This window comes from Ailuropoda melanoleuca, chromosome 8 (genome assembly GCF_002007445.2).
Source record: "Ailuropoda melanoleuca isolate Jingjing chromosome 8, ASM200744v2, whole genome shotgun sequence".
Taxonomy (NCBI): Eukaryota; Metazoa; Chordata; class Mammalia; order Carnivora; family Ursidae; genus Ailuropoda; species Ailuropoda melanoleuca.
The window spans coordinates 77,407,129-77,423,273 of NC_048225.1; the positions used below are offsets into that span (position 1 = coordinate 77,407,129).

Below are 16,145 nucleotides of genomic sequence, written 5' to 3' on the forward strand. Positions count from 1 at the left end.
TAACAGGACGCCTGGAGGCCAGCAAAGGGTTAGAGACCTGTCCTGACAGCCCTCCAAAACAAGCCACAAGAAGCCGGATCAAACCAGACAGGCCCAAGACAAAGAAGGCTGGAAACCGTGATGACACAAGGGAGAAAATGTGCAAAACTCTGCTCCCAAGAAATCCCCTCCCCAAGTAATGAATATTTCACCCCCTAGTTAACAACTGTCAATAAAAGATAGAGATCCCAAGCCAGGGCATGCAGCTCTCTCTCGAGCTCACCTACTCTCACATCTTGACAGCGTACTCTTACTTTAATAAGCTTTCCTACTTGCACCCCTCAATCTTTGTGTCTGGTCTGCCCTTGAATTCTTTCTTGTGGGGAGACCAAGAGCCTTCAATGACATACCAGGGCTGGGCTGGGCAAAGGCCTCTGGGCCCGGGGCCGGGGGGTCTCCCCAGTCTATCTGACAACACAGGGAGTTCTCAACCCCTTAAACCTCTCCAGGTGACTCCTACTCTAATAATAGAACAAGAAATACCAGTGGTTTAAACTCTCATTAAGTCTGAAACAAATGTTAAATGTTTTATTGAGTAGTTTGTGTTTCTGACATTTCACAGCTACATTACCATGAAGCGCAAATCCTTACAATTCCATCACTGATCTGAAAAAAGAATACTAGTTTATATAGTATTGTAGTCTACTTTTTATCTCAATTATTAGGAAATGTTAGGTCTAATTCCCCCAAGAATGTAAGAACCCAAAATAAACAGATGGATATTAGGAAGAAGAAAACAACTGGAACTCCACACCCATAAGTCCCAAACTATTTCTTTTCAGAAAAGTTACAGTGAAATTTGTCCCTGGTTTGTGTTTTTTTTAAGTACCATGGGCCACTGTTCAAAAATGGATTTTAAATTATACAATGTGAATTTCAGCTACAATAACTATTCATGGGAGATCACTTAAATTCTTTGTTATTTGTTTTCTTTTTACTTATAGATCTAACCATGAAATTGAAGCTATTCTTAGAAATATTGCCCCTATAAAACATTTAGTACAAGTGGATAATTATCTGTAAAATAATTCACAAAGTGTAGCTCATCTTTTTTTTCTTCCCAAATGTGCTACTTTCCCTCAATTTCTTTATTTCTATTCTCCCAGTCCTCCTCTCATGTTACTGATACGCAAGTTCCTTATTGCTACCAGATGAATCTTCCTAAATATTACTTTCACCCTCTTCCTTTTCTATATAAAACTTTCAGTGGCTCCCAGTTGCAACAGAAATGAAATGAAAACACCTTAGCCTGGCATTTCAGGGTATTATCTGGCTGTAATAACAGCAGTAGCATTTTTCAAGTGCTAATCACACACCAGGCCTTGCAGGAAGTGCTGTATATCATCTCATTTCATTCCTCACAACAACTCCCAAGACATAGGAACTATTATTGGTTCCCTTTTCTGGAAAATAAAACTAAGGTATAAAGAATTTAAGTACCTAGTCCAAGGTCACATAGGTTTCAAATGGATTTAAACTCCAGCAATTGGATTCAAAAGCCTATGTACTTTCTCTTTTATGATTCCACCTGTGCTGTAGCCCACCTGTACAAATTATGACTTGCTATACTCGTAAGGCAATGCTATACTCGTAAGGCAATTTCGTCACTGTCCCCCAACAAGCCACTTTCATTCCCAGCCCTCAGGCTGTGCTCACACCCTATCGCCTTCTAATGTATTAAAATCTCACCCATTCTCCAAGGCCCAGTTCAACTCCAACATGCTCCAAATTCATGTTCTCTGACCACCCCATAGCATGGACCACATCCTCTACTGATTTTAACCCTTATTCATAGGTTTTCTGATGTAATTTATGTCTATAGCTTACCATCCCCCACCTAACAAATGTCCAGAGGGCAGGAACAACCAGTTGTACCTACAATAATACTATACTCATAGTGGGCATTTAATAAATGCTTGCTGAAAGCACAAATGCAAGAGAACTAAGCAAAATGAATGCTGTGAACTTCACAAATACTAGTTTTTTAACCAATGTGTGTACACATACATAGTTACACAGGTATTTCCTCCCTGGAATCTCTAAGTTATGTTCTACAGGGCTGTGGAAATGAATTAAGCAAAATATCACTAAAACTCAAAATAGCACATAGCTTTTTGACCTTTGATTGCAGCATTAACATACATGCAGAAAAGTGCAAAAATTATAAATGTTCAGCTCAATAAATTTTTACAAATGAACATACCACATAACAAGCAACCAGATCAAGAAAAAGAATATTATACCCTAGAAATTCCCCTCATGGCAGAAAGGTAACAGCTATTCTGACTTCTAACACTATAGATTAATTTTGCCTGGAAAGTCATTTTAAATTATGATAACTGTATCTACCTGGGAAAGCAAATATATGACTCAAATACGCCGTTAAAGAAAAAGAATGGTCCACTCTGCCTAAGTCTCTCAGAAAATGGCCCTGAACATATATCATACATATATTCTTATAGGAAATTATTGGTGAAATTGTTAGAAATTAGTCAATCAACTACCTTCCAATATGTACAGTTTCTATTAAGTACAATGTTTGAGGTCAATAGCAAAATAGAAAAAAAAAAAACAGATTCCACACACTGTCACCAGCTGAGATTACATGTACAAATAAAACTTGATAAAAGGTGAAGATGCTAATCATCTCTTGCTTTGTTGATAATTCATAGGGAATAAAATCCATCACTCATTCCTTTTGCTACTGTCACCAGCTAGATCCCAAGACGTGACTTTTGCTACCCATCAGCTTTTGCTCACCAACCTCTGTCCCATATTTTTCCTTATACACTTCTTTCCAGTTTATCTCTTAACTCAGGCAAATGGAAACTGAAATCACCTCTTATGTGATAGCAACTGCCGGAGGCCTCCAGCCAGCCCAAACTACCCAGACCAGTTTGAGCACAACCCCTGTCTCACGCCTGCAAAAATGGGCCATGGAGTGACCTCTAGAAAAACCAACAACTATCTTTATCTCACTCTAATACTAAAATCTACCCCCAAGGACACAAGCCTCATTTACATAACATACAACGTATGTACAGGCATGTTTCCTTAAGGCGCATGGGGGACCTTATGCTTGCCTGTACAAACAAGGACAAGGAACCCCTTTTTAAATATCCTAACCCTAAATAAAAGGGACCCATGTACCCCTGCTTAGGGAATCACAGCTTTGGAAGTTATTCTCCATCATCTCCTTATTTGCTGCAAATAAAGTTTCCTTTATGTGACAACTCACCTGGGGTAGTTTCTATCTGTGACTTACCAAGGAGTGAACTCACATTAATTTAGTTATACTACTACCTGGCAGGCCACCTTACCTGCCCAGTCCAGGAATTCAACACACTCTGTCTGGGAATACCGAGCAGCAACATCTCGAGCTCTTTCTTCCCGGAAGTTCAGAGCTTCTATGTCAACATCCAACTCCACTAGTGCTTTCAAAGTTTCCAAACGACCCCAGGCTGCAGCACAGTGTAAGAGTGTGTAACCTACCAAAGAGAATGAAGATGGTCAGGCCAAATAGACTACATTATTTCAGGCTGTTTTGTTGAACAGAAGATCATAATGATGATCAAGTCTTGAACAATTACTGTGGGCTAGGCACTATTCTAAGTACTTTATGCATAGTAAACTCATTTAGGTCATAAAAACTCTATGAGGTCAGGACTATTATAATCCCCACTTTACAGATAAGGAAACCGAGGTTCAGAGAAGTTAAGAAAGGGGTTGGAGTGGGAGTAGGTGGGGAGGAGAGTACGTAGGGGTTTTTTGGGTGGTTAGGGAAAATTACCTTCTACAGGTTTGCTGTCCTATGCTATGTTTTCCGTGGGGGGGTGCTGGCTTGGTTCAAAGGTCTTTGGGTTTGGCTAGAAACCTGGGTGACCAGTTTGGTTTGCCTGGTTCCCCTTTAGACAGTGGTTGTTAAGGGGCGACTTTCAGGGTTAGGACTGTGAGGACTGTGAATTTGGTGGTGGGTGGGTGGGGGAGATAGGGTGGTGGCCGCAACAGAGAAGTTAAGAAAGAAACTGAGGTCCAGAAACTTGCTGAAGGAACACTGCCACTAAATGATGGATGCAAGATACCAACACAGGTAGCCTGAAGTCTGAGCTCCTCAGCGTCTTCTAAGATAGCAACCTCCCTAGAAGTAATCTTTTTTTTTTTTTTTAAGATTTTATTTATTTATTTGACAGAGACAGAGACAGCCAGCGAGAGAGGGAACACAAGCAGGGGGAGTGGNGGAGTGGGAGAGGAAGAAGCAGGCTCATAGCGGAGGAGCCTGATGTGGGGCTCTATCCCGTAACGCCAGGATCACGCCCTGAGCCGAAGGCAGACGCTTAACCGCTGTGCCACCCAGGCACCCCTCCCTAGAAGTAATCTACTTTGGAACACAATTAGACCCACGACTCTAGTCTAAGGGATTTTCAGCAAACTCTAATCACACTAGCATTGTTAATGCAATCCTATGAACTATAACAGCTGTGTATGCCTTTGGTTTTGAAATTAATCATTTGCATTAAAACTGAAATCATGGCCCACCAAATTAGAAAGTTGTTTTTTAGACTTGCTGAGGCAACTACTATGAGGGTGAAAAACAAGGGAGGCATCATTAAAATTTTTTCACAATGGCTTAAAATAATGAAGTCGAAACTTTCTTGTTTTAACTTACCCAAAGGATGCATTTATGACTCATTTAACAGGCCAAAAAGGCAAGTACTGCTACTACAAGAAGAACTGAGCAAAAGAATGAATAGATGTGTTGACTCTATAATATACCGGGCACTTTATGTACTACTACTTGATTCTAACTTCTAACACTGTACATTAATTTTGCCTGGAAAGTCATTTTAAATTATTATAACTGTATCTACCTGGGAAAGCAAATATATGACTCAAATACACCGTTTAAAAAAAAAAAAGGAAGAAGAGAAGAGGAATGGTCCACTCTGCCTAAGTCCCTCAGAAAATGGCCCTGAATATATATCATACATATATTCTTACAGGAAATTATTGGTGAAATTGTTAGAAATTAGTCAATCAACTAACTTCCCATATGTACAGTTTCTACTAAGTACAATGATTGAGGTCAACTGAAAACCCCTTCAAGAAGCTACGAGGGTGGTACTGTTAGCCCCATGAAAAGATACAAAGGAAAGTGAAGGTCAGAGAGATTACCCCTTGCCCAAGGCAACGCTGGTAGTAAGTAGCCAAAGCAAAATTCAAACCCAGGTCTGTTGCCAAATAAAGGGTTGTGAGGAGTAGGAAACAGCACCTAAATGGTTGTTACTGAGTAGAGTAGGGAGAAAGAGAATAGTGATTCCTCCACTTCCTTCCAGAAAACTCTCCTTGGCTCCCTTGCTTGCTACATTCCCACAATCCCAAGTCTGTTTTACATCAAGTTGTAAACTACCTTAGTCTTGAGGATATCATAACCTGAAGGGTTAGTAAGGGAATCAAAAGGAACATCAAGTGAACCACTCCAGGATCAGCCAAAATTAGAATTACCTCTTCTCTTTGGCCCAACTTTTTTTTTCTTAATATCACAACAAACGAGAAATTTCAAAAAAAAACAAAGAGATAAGAGACTGGCCTAAGAATTTCATTGTGCCTTTATCCTCTACAAAAAAAAAGGAATACCCTGATATCACCCTTGTTGTTTTTGCCTTCTGCCTGAAGACAGAAGTCTTCAATCAGCCAAAAGATCCAGGGTCCCTTGGGGCGCCTGGGTGGCTCAGTCATTAGGCATCTGCCTTCGGCTCAGGGCGTGGTCCCGGCGTTCTGGGGTCGAGCCCCACGTTGGGCTCTTCTGCTGGGAGCCTGCTTCTTCCTCTCCCACTCCCCCTGCTTGTGTTCCCTCTCTCACTGGCTGTCTCTCTCTGTCAAATAGATAAATAAAATCTTTAAAAAAAAAAAAAAAGATCCAGGGTCCCTGATTTGCTGGGGGAGGGAGACATTACAGACAAGACGCTGCTCACATGAGCAATAGGCCATTTCAAATGAGATGTTCTGGCTCCTTACATTGCTTTTCTCAAGGCTGAAGTTACAGGCCACTGGTAACACTGATTTGTTTTTTCCTATTTAATATACATAGCTTAAAAACAAGAAAGGATTTCTAAACAGAGGCTTTTAACAAAAATTTGCATGTTTTTAAAACACCTTTCCATGTTTTCTCCTCTTGTTGGAGATGGTCTGTTTTCTAGAAAGAAACAGATCCTTGTAGTACATTAACCCCACTGTCTTCCCAGAAGAAGAAAAATATTTACGTAAGATGATTTCAAAAGCATCCAGAAGAGAAAGGGATTTTCCTAAAGTCCTCCCATAACGCTGGCAAGGAGCGTCGGATCCCAGGAAAGGGATACAGATGGCCATATGTTAGAAATCCCAGTAGGAAGAAAGGTATCATAAACAGAACTAGAAAGGATTGGGGTTAATTGTAAGAGAAAAAATGATCTCTTTGTAGAGGATTACTGGTTACTAAATACAGAGTGAGTCAACTGAGCAGGTAGTTCATAGTAAGGCAAAAGACCAGACTAGAAAAGGAATCTTTTCCTCCATGCAGGCACCGTTCTATATGCTTCACAGCTGTGAACTCCATCCTATGAAGTAGGCACTAGCATTGGTCTCATTTATACGTAAGAAAACAAAAGCACAGAGAAGATAAGTACTTTTCTCAAGGTTGCTATAAGTTAATGAAGGTATATGGTGAGGTCAAAGTCCAAGAACAGGGATGATGAGTCAAAAACAAATAATAGGCCATGGAACAAAATATTCACCTATCTAGAATATTTCTCCCAACCTGCCTTCCACCCCAGTACCACTCTCTGAATTCCCCCAATCATGTTTCATGTCTCTACAACTTTGCATATGCTGGGTTTTTTTCTACCTGAAATAGTAATTACAATAATGGAATAAAATAATTCCAGCATAAACTTAATGTTTACTTAATATTAATACTGGTATTTTATAAAATGGAGTCCAGAATTCATTTTTTAATTAGTAAAACCATTTAATACCTTTTAATGTTAATACATTCATGAAAATGTATAAACATAAGATATCAAAAAAGCATAAGTATGAAATAGAAATGTTAAGTATATATTTTCATTCTATTAGCAATATAAATTGTCAGATAAAACGAACAAAAATTGGGATGTCTGGGTGGCTCAGTCAGTTAAGCATCTGCCTTGGGCTCAGGTCATGATCCCAGGGTCCTGGGATCCAGTCCCACATCAGGCTCCTTGCTCAGCGGGGAGCCTGCTTCTCCCTCTGCCTGCCGCTCCCCCTGCTTGTGCTCTCTCTCTCTCTGACAAATAAATAAATAAAATCTTTTTTAAAAAAACTAACAGAAATTAAGGATAAAAAAGCAAACACTATAAAAATAAATGTAATTAATCATGAAAATTTCAAATGAAACATTAATTTTTCTAAGTGTGTCAATGGTATCACCAAGATAATTTTGTACAAATTTTTTTAGCTATTGAAGTTTTTCTCACTCAACATTAGTTGGAAGTGGTTATAAACTAATATCAAGTATTTTTTTAAGATTTTATTTATTTATTTGAGAGAGAGAGAGCAAGAGAGCAGGGTGAGGAGCAGAGGGAGAAGCAGACTCCCCCATTGAGCAGGGAGTCCAATGCCAGGCTCAATCCTGGGACTCCAAGATCATGACCTGAGCCGAAGGCAGCCGCTTAACCAACTGAGCCACCCAGGCACCACAACACAAAGTATTTTCCTTCAAATTATCTCACTTTTAATTTGAAAAGAGAAAGAGAGATCTCTGAACAATTTTTTTATTTTCGCAAACACTGCAATCTTTTTATTAAGAGTAAGCTGTAGGGGCATCTGGGTGGCTTAGTCAGTTAAGCATCCAACTCTTGATTTTTGCTCAGGCTATGATCTTGGGTTGTGAGATCAAGCCCCACATCATGGAGCCTGCTTAAGATTCCCTCTTTCCCTCTGCCACCCCTTGCTCTTTCTCTCTCTCTCAATTAAAAAAAAAAAAGTAATTATTAAAAAAAAAAAAGAAGAAGAAGAAGAAAGCTGTAATTTTTTCCACAGAGAAAACTTTGCTGGTTCACATTTGTCTTTTTTAGTCTCTTCATGTACAGAGAAAGATTCCATTTCAGTTTTCTGCGCAATTTCAAAAGCATGAGATTCACATTTTACTTAGTTGGGAAGTTTTTGGACTCAAATTATTCTTACAACAGAAATTTGGCAAAATCGCAATGTGGACTATCTAAATTTGTAGACTTCGGTTCGACTATTTGTATACATTGAGCGATTAAATCATTACTATTGTTCTCAATCCATAAGTGACTCAGATTTCATTTTTTAAAATACCAAGCAGATCTATAAAAAGACTAGTATTTCAGTTACCTAAAACAGTGGGAAAGTATGCCAGAATATGAGCAATATTGTAACACTAAAATCTGATACTGTGATTACTATACCACCCACATGCCCTACCCCTCAACTCTCCTTTGGTAAACTCTTGGTCATTCTTCAGCATTCAGTAGAAATATTGCCTCCTCTGTAAAACCTTCCCTGACCATGTCCAATAGTTCCAGGTAAAGTTGAATTATCTGTCCTCTAAGCTATCTCATACTTTATCCCACCATATAGTAATTATTTATTTACATATCTGTTTTCTGCTAAACTGTAAACTTGTCCAAGGCTGAATTCATTCACCTTTCTATCCCCAGTTCCCAGCATAAGACTCGGCTATTCCTCCACCCTTCATAAATGTTTGCTGATTGCATGGGGAGACAAATTTTAAAATGGTAATTAGTTCTGGTGTTTGAGTATGGTCAGGTTTAGTGACCAAAGCTCTGCCAGAACAAGAGAAGGTTCCATCATCAATGAACTGCAAACTGCAGAGACTTGTTCTTGACCCAAGAAGAAAACAAGGCACTTCCCAACAGACCAGAAGTCAGGAGTACAGAGAGCTGAGACTATCAGAACTGTTTCATCATCCTCCTTCTTTTGGAACAAGCGTCCAGTTCTCCAGTACTTAATAGGAAAGGAAATTGTGAAAGCAACCATGATCCATCAATCACCTTGAAAACCATTTTCTTTCCTTTCCACTTCTGAGTATCATCCACAAATAAATGGCATACATCTTCTTACTTCACAGAGACATCTACACAGTAGTCCTTCAACCAAAAGTCTTTTAATTCTAGGCCAACGGCTTCTTATGCTCCAATACATCATCGGTGTTGACATATACACACACAATGAATATTATTGTCTTTAAAAAAAAGAAGGAAATCCTGTCATTGCAACAACTTGGACGAACCTGAAGGACACTATGTTAAGTGAAATAAGACAGAGAAAGCTAAATACTGCACAGTATCACATGCGTGGACCCTAAGAACAAAAAACAAAAAGCAAAAAAACAAAAAACAAAAACAGTTGAACTCATAGAAATAAAGTCGAAAAGTACTTGCCAGGGACTGAGAGGTAGAGAGAATAGGAAAAGATTGGTCAAAGGGTACAAACTTTCAGTCAGAAGATGAATAAGGCCTGAGGACCAAATATATAACATGGTGACTATAGTTGATAATCATCATATAATTGAAATTTGCTGAGAGTAGAACTAAAATGTTCTCACACACACACAAAATCCTTGATTTGATCTGTTCTCCCAGGTGAACAAAGCTCACGGGAACCGAATCATATAAACCAAACAATAAATTTACTAGTAAACTTTAATGTAATTCATTATTTTTCAATGATTAAAATAAAAGTTGTCAAGTTGACTGGTAGGTTGGCCAGTTCATGCATACTTGCTTTTATAAAATCATCTCCATGGAACACCAAATCATTATCACACATAATGCTCAGAATACCCCTTATTCATTCCTTTCTCTGTAAGAAAGTCTACACTGGAAAGCCACCTGGGTAGCTCAGTCAGCTAAGCATCTGCCTTCGGCTCAAGTGGTGATCTCAGGGTCCTGGGATCGAGCCTCACCTAGGGCTCTCTGCTCAGCGGAGAGTCTGCATCTCCCTTTCCCTCTGTGCTCGAGCTCGCTTGCTCTCTCTCTCAAATAAATAAAATCTTTTTAAAAAGTCTGCATTGGAAACAAATGTCATTAGAAGATTTAGCTGAGGAGACTGATGTATTGTTTTGCCACCAACACAAATTACCACAAATTTAGCAACTAAAAATAATACCCATTTATTATCTCATGGTTCTGCAGGTCAGAAGTCCAAGTTCAACATGGTTCAGCTGAGACTGTGGCTTAAGTCTCAGAGGGCTAAAATCAAGGTGTTGGCCAGCCTGGGCTTTTATTTGGAGACTGCAGGGAAATCTGCTTCCAAGCCCATTTAGGAATTAATTTAGCCCATTTAGAATTCAGTTCCTTGAGGTTGGAGGGCTAAGGTCTGATTCTGTGCTGGCTGGCCGTCAGGAGCTGCTTCTAGCTCTGCCTGCGGCCTGCGTTCCTTGTCGCCTTCTCCCTGTATCTGCATACCAGCAACGCTACTTTCTCATACAGCAGATCTCTCTGACTTCTTTTACTAAATCTCTTCTAATCCCAACTGGAAAAAGTCCTCTACTTTTAAAGGCTCATATGATTAGACCAACCCCCTCAAAAATCTAGGTTAATCTCTCTATTTTAAAGATCATATGGGGGTGCCTGGGTGGCTCAGTCAGTTAAGCGTCTGACTCTTTTTTTTTTTTAAAGATTTTGTTTATTTATTTGACAGAGACAGCCAGCGAGAGAGGGAACACAAGCATGGGGAGTGGGAGAGGAAGAAGCAGGCTCCCAGCGGAGAAGACCGATGTGGGGCTTGATCCCAGAACACTGGGATCACGCCCTGAGCCGAAGGCAGACGCTTAACGACTGCGCCACCCAGGCCCCAAGCGTCTGACTCTTGATCTCAGCTCAGGTCTTGATCTCAGGGTCATGGGTGTGAAGACTAGTTAAAAGAAAAAAAAAAAAAACACTTAAAGTCCATATGAGAGAGGGAAATGGAAGGACTCCATAAAAATCTGCTTTTTGCTCCTTTTCCTGCTTCCATTCTTGCTAGCATCTGCACCTCCAATTTACATATGCCTCATAATGCAAATACTGTATGTCCTCCTTGCAAGGGACAAGGAGCTAATGATTTCTTTAGAATAGATAACATCTGAGGAAGGACCAGGTGAGAATGAGTGGACGAAGTCATCCTATGCTCATTTCAGACCACCAGAGGTAGACATCTAGACGCCAAGATGCCCTGACTCCAAGGAATAACTGATTTATGAAAGATACCCAGGCCCTCGTCTTGGTTCTAACCAGCTCCTGGATGCCTGAGAGGACATATAGACCAGACCATAATCCTCAGTAAAAACCCCAGACACCAAGCAAAGATGACACTCACTCCTTTCCTTTCTGAGTCTCCCAGACACTGTACCTGCGCTCTCTCTATACCTTTAATAAACTCTTTCACCTCTTGCTGGCTCATGTTTGATTTCTATCCTGTGTGCAGTCAGGGACCATCTTGGCTGGTCTGGCAGGATGCCCTCTGGGTCTCTGGACCTGGCCTGCCTGCATCACATAATCTTAACAATCTACAAAGTCTTTTTGTTATGTAAGATAGCATATTCACAGGTACCAGGAATTAGGGCATGGACATGTTGGGCAGCAGAGGTGTTCTGTCTACTCATTGGCCACCCACTGGCCCCCAAAGATTCACATCCCTTCCAAATGCAAAATAAATCCAATCTATCCCAAGGCCCCAGAGGTCTCATCCTATCCTATTACAACATCAATTCAAAGTCTAAAATCTCATCTAAATGACCATCAGCTCAAAAGTCTCAAATCTCATTATCAAAATCATGTAAGGGGTGCCTGGATGGCCCAGTCGATGGGACTTCTGACTCTTATTTCTGCTCAGGTCATGGTCTCAGAGTCGTGGAATCAAGCCCATGTCGGGCTCTGCACTCAGCGTGGAGTCTGCTTGGGATTCTCTCTCTCCCTCTCCCTCTGCCCCTACCCCCCCATAAAAATAAATGAATAGGGATGCCTAGGTGGTTCCGTTGGTTAAGCATCTGCCTTTGGCTCAGGTCATGATCCCAGGGTCCTGGGATTGAGTCCCACATCAGGCTCCTTGCTCAGTGGGGAGCCTGCTTCTCCCTCTGCCGGCCACTCCCCCTGCTTATGCTCTCTCTCTCTCGCTTGCTCTCTCTCTCTGACAAACAAATAAATAAAATCTTTAAAAAATAATAAAAATAAATAAAAATAAATGAATAAAATCTTTTTAAAAATCATGCAAATCCCTTCAACAGATGACTGGATTAAGAAGCTGTGGTCCATATATACAATGGAATATTACTCAGCTATCAGAAAGAACGAATTCTCAACATTTGCTGCAACATGGACGGCACTGGAGGAGATAATGCCAAGTGAAATAAGTCAAGCAGAGAAAGACAATTATCATATGATTTCTCTCATCTATGGAACATAAGAACTAGGATGATCGGTAGGGGAAGAAAGGGATAAAGAAAGGGGGGGTAATCAGAAGGGGGAATGAAACATGACAGACTATGGACTATGAGAAACAAACTGAAGACTTCAGAGGGGAGGGGGTGGGGGAATGGGATAGACTGGTGATGGGTAGTAAGGAGGGCACGTATTGCATGGTGCACTGGGTGTTATACGCAACTAATGTTGCATCGAACTTTACATCGGAATCCGGGGATGTACTGTATGGTGATTAACATAATATAATTAAAAAAATCATTAAAAAAAATTAAAAAAAATCATGCAAATCACATGTGGATGAGGCTCTGGATATAATCCATTAAGTATAATTACTGGGGCACAATTCTCCATCCATGGATACATGAAACAAAAGAAACAAGTTATCTACTCCCAACATACAACAGTGGAAGGATACAATAGCTGTAGGATAACAGGTATATAGGAGGAGTTCTGGTTCAAACAGGGTAAAAATGTAAGGTAAAACAGAGTCACCAGTCCAAAGTAGTTCTGAAATGGAGCTAGGTAAACTCCATCAGTTTCAAAACCTAGGAACAATTCTTGCTTCTCATCTCTGCCCTCTGGGCTCTTGGCTTCACCCTCTGAGCCCTCAGCCCTCTGAGCTGTCCTTCTTTTTTCATGAAAGGTAGGATGCATTTGCAGCTGAACAATTTATTAGCCTGCCCCCTGACAGTAAAATGTTGGGAGTCCAACATTTTACATTCTCTCCATCCCTTTCAGTCCAAGCTGGCAGTTTCTGCTGTTAGAAAGTTCTCAAGAACTTTACAGATCTCCTGTGGACATGATAGGGATTCAACTCACTCCATTAGACAGAAGTCAGGTTCACAAATTCTTTTGACTTATTCTCTTCTCTACTTATGGCTTCTGCTGAGATGGCTAAGGGACAATACCCTTGGGCTTTCTAGAGGCTCTCCAGTTTCATTAAGGGGTACCTTCAGTCATACCCTTAATTAATCTCTTGTGTCTAAATACTATGACACTTTGATCTTTCCAACATGTCAACAAAGGGTTGTAGAGTCACACACTCTGCTTTTTCTGTAGAGCATGCTTTTCTGACAATGAACCTCCTAATTTTAAGGTCTTTGCTATCTAGATGGGCCTAAAATTTCCCAAATCGTCAAGCCATGGTTCCCTTTAATTTACTAGTTCAGGATATACCTTCAACTCTTTGCTTAGGAATCTCCTCTGCTAAGTGTTTCATAATGAGCATGAAATCAGACGGAAGAAATGAATTATCTTAAAACACATCATCAAGCTCTGAAAAACTATACAGTTATGTCCACGCATTGGAAAGTAACTAACAAGGAGATGTCAGTACTCATGTCAATTAGTCAGAATACCACCTCCCTGGAATAGTATTAGAGACATGCTATCATATATTGACTCGGTGCTATCATTTTCTTTTTTACATAGTATGGTTTTTAGAAATTACTACTATTCCTATTTTATGGATGAAGAGACCATAGCATGGAAAGGTTATATAATTTGCCTAAATCATATAGCTAAGTTCGTGTCAAAGCTAAGACTAACCCAGGTTCTAAAATCCATGATAGTAACCAATCCATTAGAGAATGCTTCTGTAATACTTTTTTGTCTCAGTGTTATGTTTTTAAGTGTTATCCACTTTAACACCCAAGGAGCTAGTTCATTCCTTTCAACTGTTGTGTAATATTCCATTGTACAAACAGATGATACTAAACATGCTACTAAACAATAAATGTGTCAACCAGGAAATCGAAGAAATTTAAAAATACATGGAAACAAATGAAAATGAAAACACAACAGTTCCAAACCTTTGGGATACAGCAAAATTGGTCACAAGAGGGAAGTATATAGCCATACAGGCCTACCTCAAGAAGCAAGAAAAATCTCAAATAAACAACCCAACCTTATATCTAAGGGAGATAGAAAAAGAACAACAAACAAAGCCCAAAGCCAGCAGGAGGAAGGAAATAATAAAGATTACAGCAGGTAAATGATAAAGAAACTAAAAAAACAATAGAACAGATCAATGAAACAAGGAGCTGGTTCTTTGAAAAAATTAATAAAATTGATAAACCCCTAGCCAGGTTTATCAAAAAGAAAAGGATTCAAATAAATACAGTCACAAATGAAAGAGGAGAAATAATAACCAACAACACAAAAATACAATTATGACAGAAGATTATGAAAAACTATATGCCAAAAAATTGGACAACCTGGAAGAAACGGACAAATTTCTAGAAACATATAAACTACCAAAACTGAAACAGGAAGAAGTCGAAAACTTGGACAGAATGATAACCATCAAGGAAATTGAATCAGTGATAAAAATCTCCCAACAAACAAAAGTAGAGGACCAGATGGCTTCACAGGTGAATTTTACCAAACATTTAAAGAGTTAATACCATTCTTCTCAAACTATTCCAAAAAACAGAAATGGAAGGAAAACTTCCAGATTTATTCTATGAGGCCAGAATTACCCTGATACCAAAACCAGATAAGATTCCACTAAAAAAGAAAACAACAGGCCAATATCCCTGACGAACATGGATATAAAAATTCTCAACAAAATACCAACAACAGTACATTAAAAGAATTATTCACCAGGATCAATTGGGATTTATGCCTGGGCTGCAAGGGTGGTTCAGTCAATGTGATACACCACATTAATAAAAGAAAGGATAAGAACAATAAGACACTTTCAATAGATGCAGAAAAAGCATTTGACAAAGTACAACATCCATTCATGATAAAAACTCTCAACAAAGTAGTAGGTTAGAGGGAATGTGTCTCAACATAATAAAGGCCATATAAGAAAAACCCACAGTTAATATCATTCCTGATGGGAAAAACGGAGAGCTTTTCATCTATGGTCAGAAACAAGACAGGGGGGCGCCTGGGTGGCACAGCGGTTAAGCGTCTGCCTTCGGCTCAGGGCGTGATCCCGGCGTTGTGGGATCGAGCCCCCACATCAGGCTCCTCTGCTATGAGCCTGCTTCTTCCTCTCCCACTCCCCTTGCTTGTGTTCCCTCTCTCGCTGGCTGTCTCTATCTCTGTAAAATAAATAAATAAAATCTTTAAAAAAAAAAAAAAAAGAAACAAGNACAAGACAGGGAGGAGTCCAAGATGGCGGAGGAGCAGGAGGCTTAAATTTCGTCTGGTCCCAGGAATGCAGCTAGATAGCTATCAGACCATTCTGAACACCTACAAACTCAACTGGAGAATGAAGAAAAGAATAGCAGCAACTCTAAGAACAGAATAGCCACCACTTTCTGCAAGGAACCCAGTTTAAAACAGGAGTTGAGCTCCAGCTCGGCGTTCCAAGATGGCGGAGGAGCAGGAGACCTAAAGTTCGTCTGGTCCCAGGAATTCAGCGAGAGAGCTACCAAACCATTCCGAATACCTATGAATGCAACTGGAGAATGAAGAAAAGAGTAGCAGAAACTCTATGAACAGAAAGGCAACCACTTTCTGCAAGGAGGAGAAAAGATGGAGGAGGAGTAGGCGACCCTTTCTCAGCTGGTCCGAGTCGAGCTGGATATCTACCAGACCATTCTGAACACCCACAGAATCAGCCTGAGACGCAGGAAGATACATCTGGATCTCTACAAATGAACATCTCCAGTGCTGAGTATTGAGGTA

At 40.0% G+C, this 16,145-nt stretch overlaps 1 protein-coding gene across 1 annotated transcript in view; it reads right to left on the bottom strand.

Moving 5' to 3' along the window:
* Positions 1–16,145, bottom strand: part of ANKRD45 (ankyrin repeat domain 45) — a 64,058-nt gene that overhangs the window by 22,116 nt on the left and 25,797 nt on the right. The window contains exon 3 of the mRNA XM_002916958.4: positions 3,360–3,527. Within this exon, the coding sequence (XP_002917004.3) occupies positions 3,360–3,527 (168 nt within the window). The remainder of the gene's footprint in view (positions 1–3,359; positions 3,528–16,145) is intronic.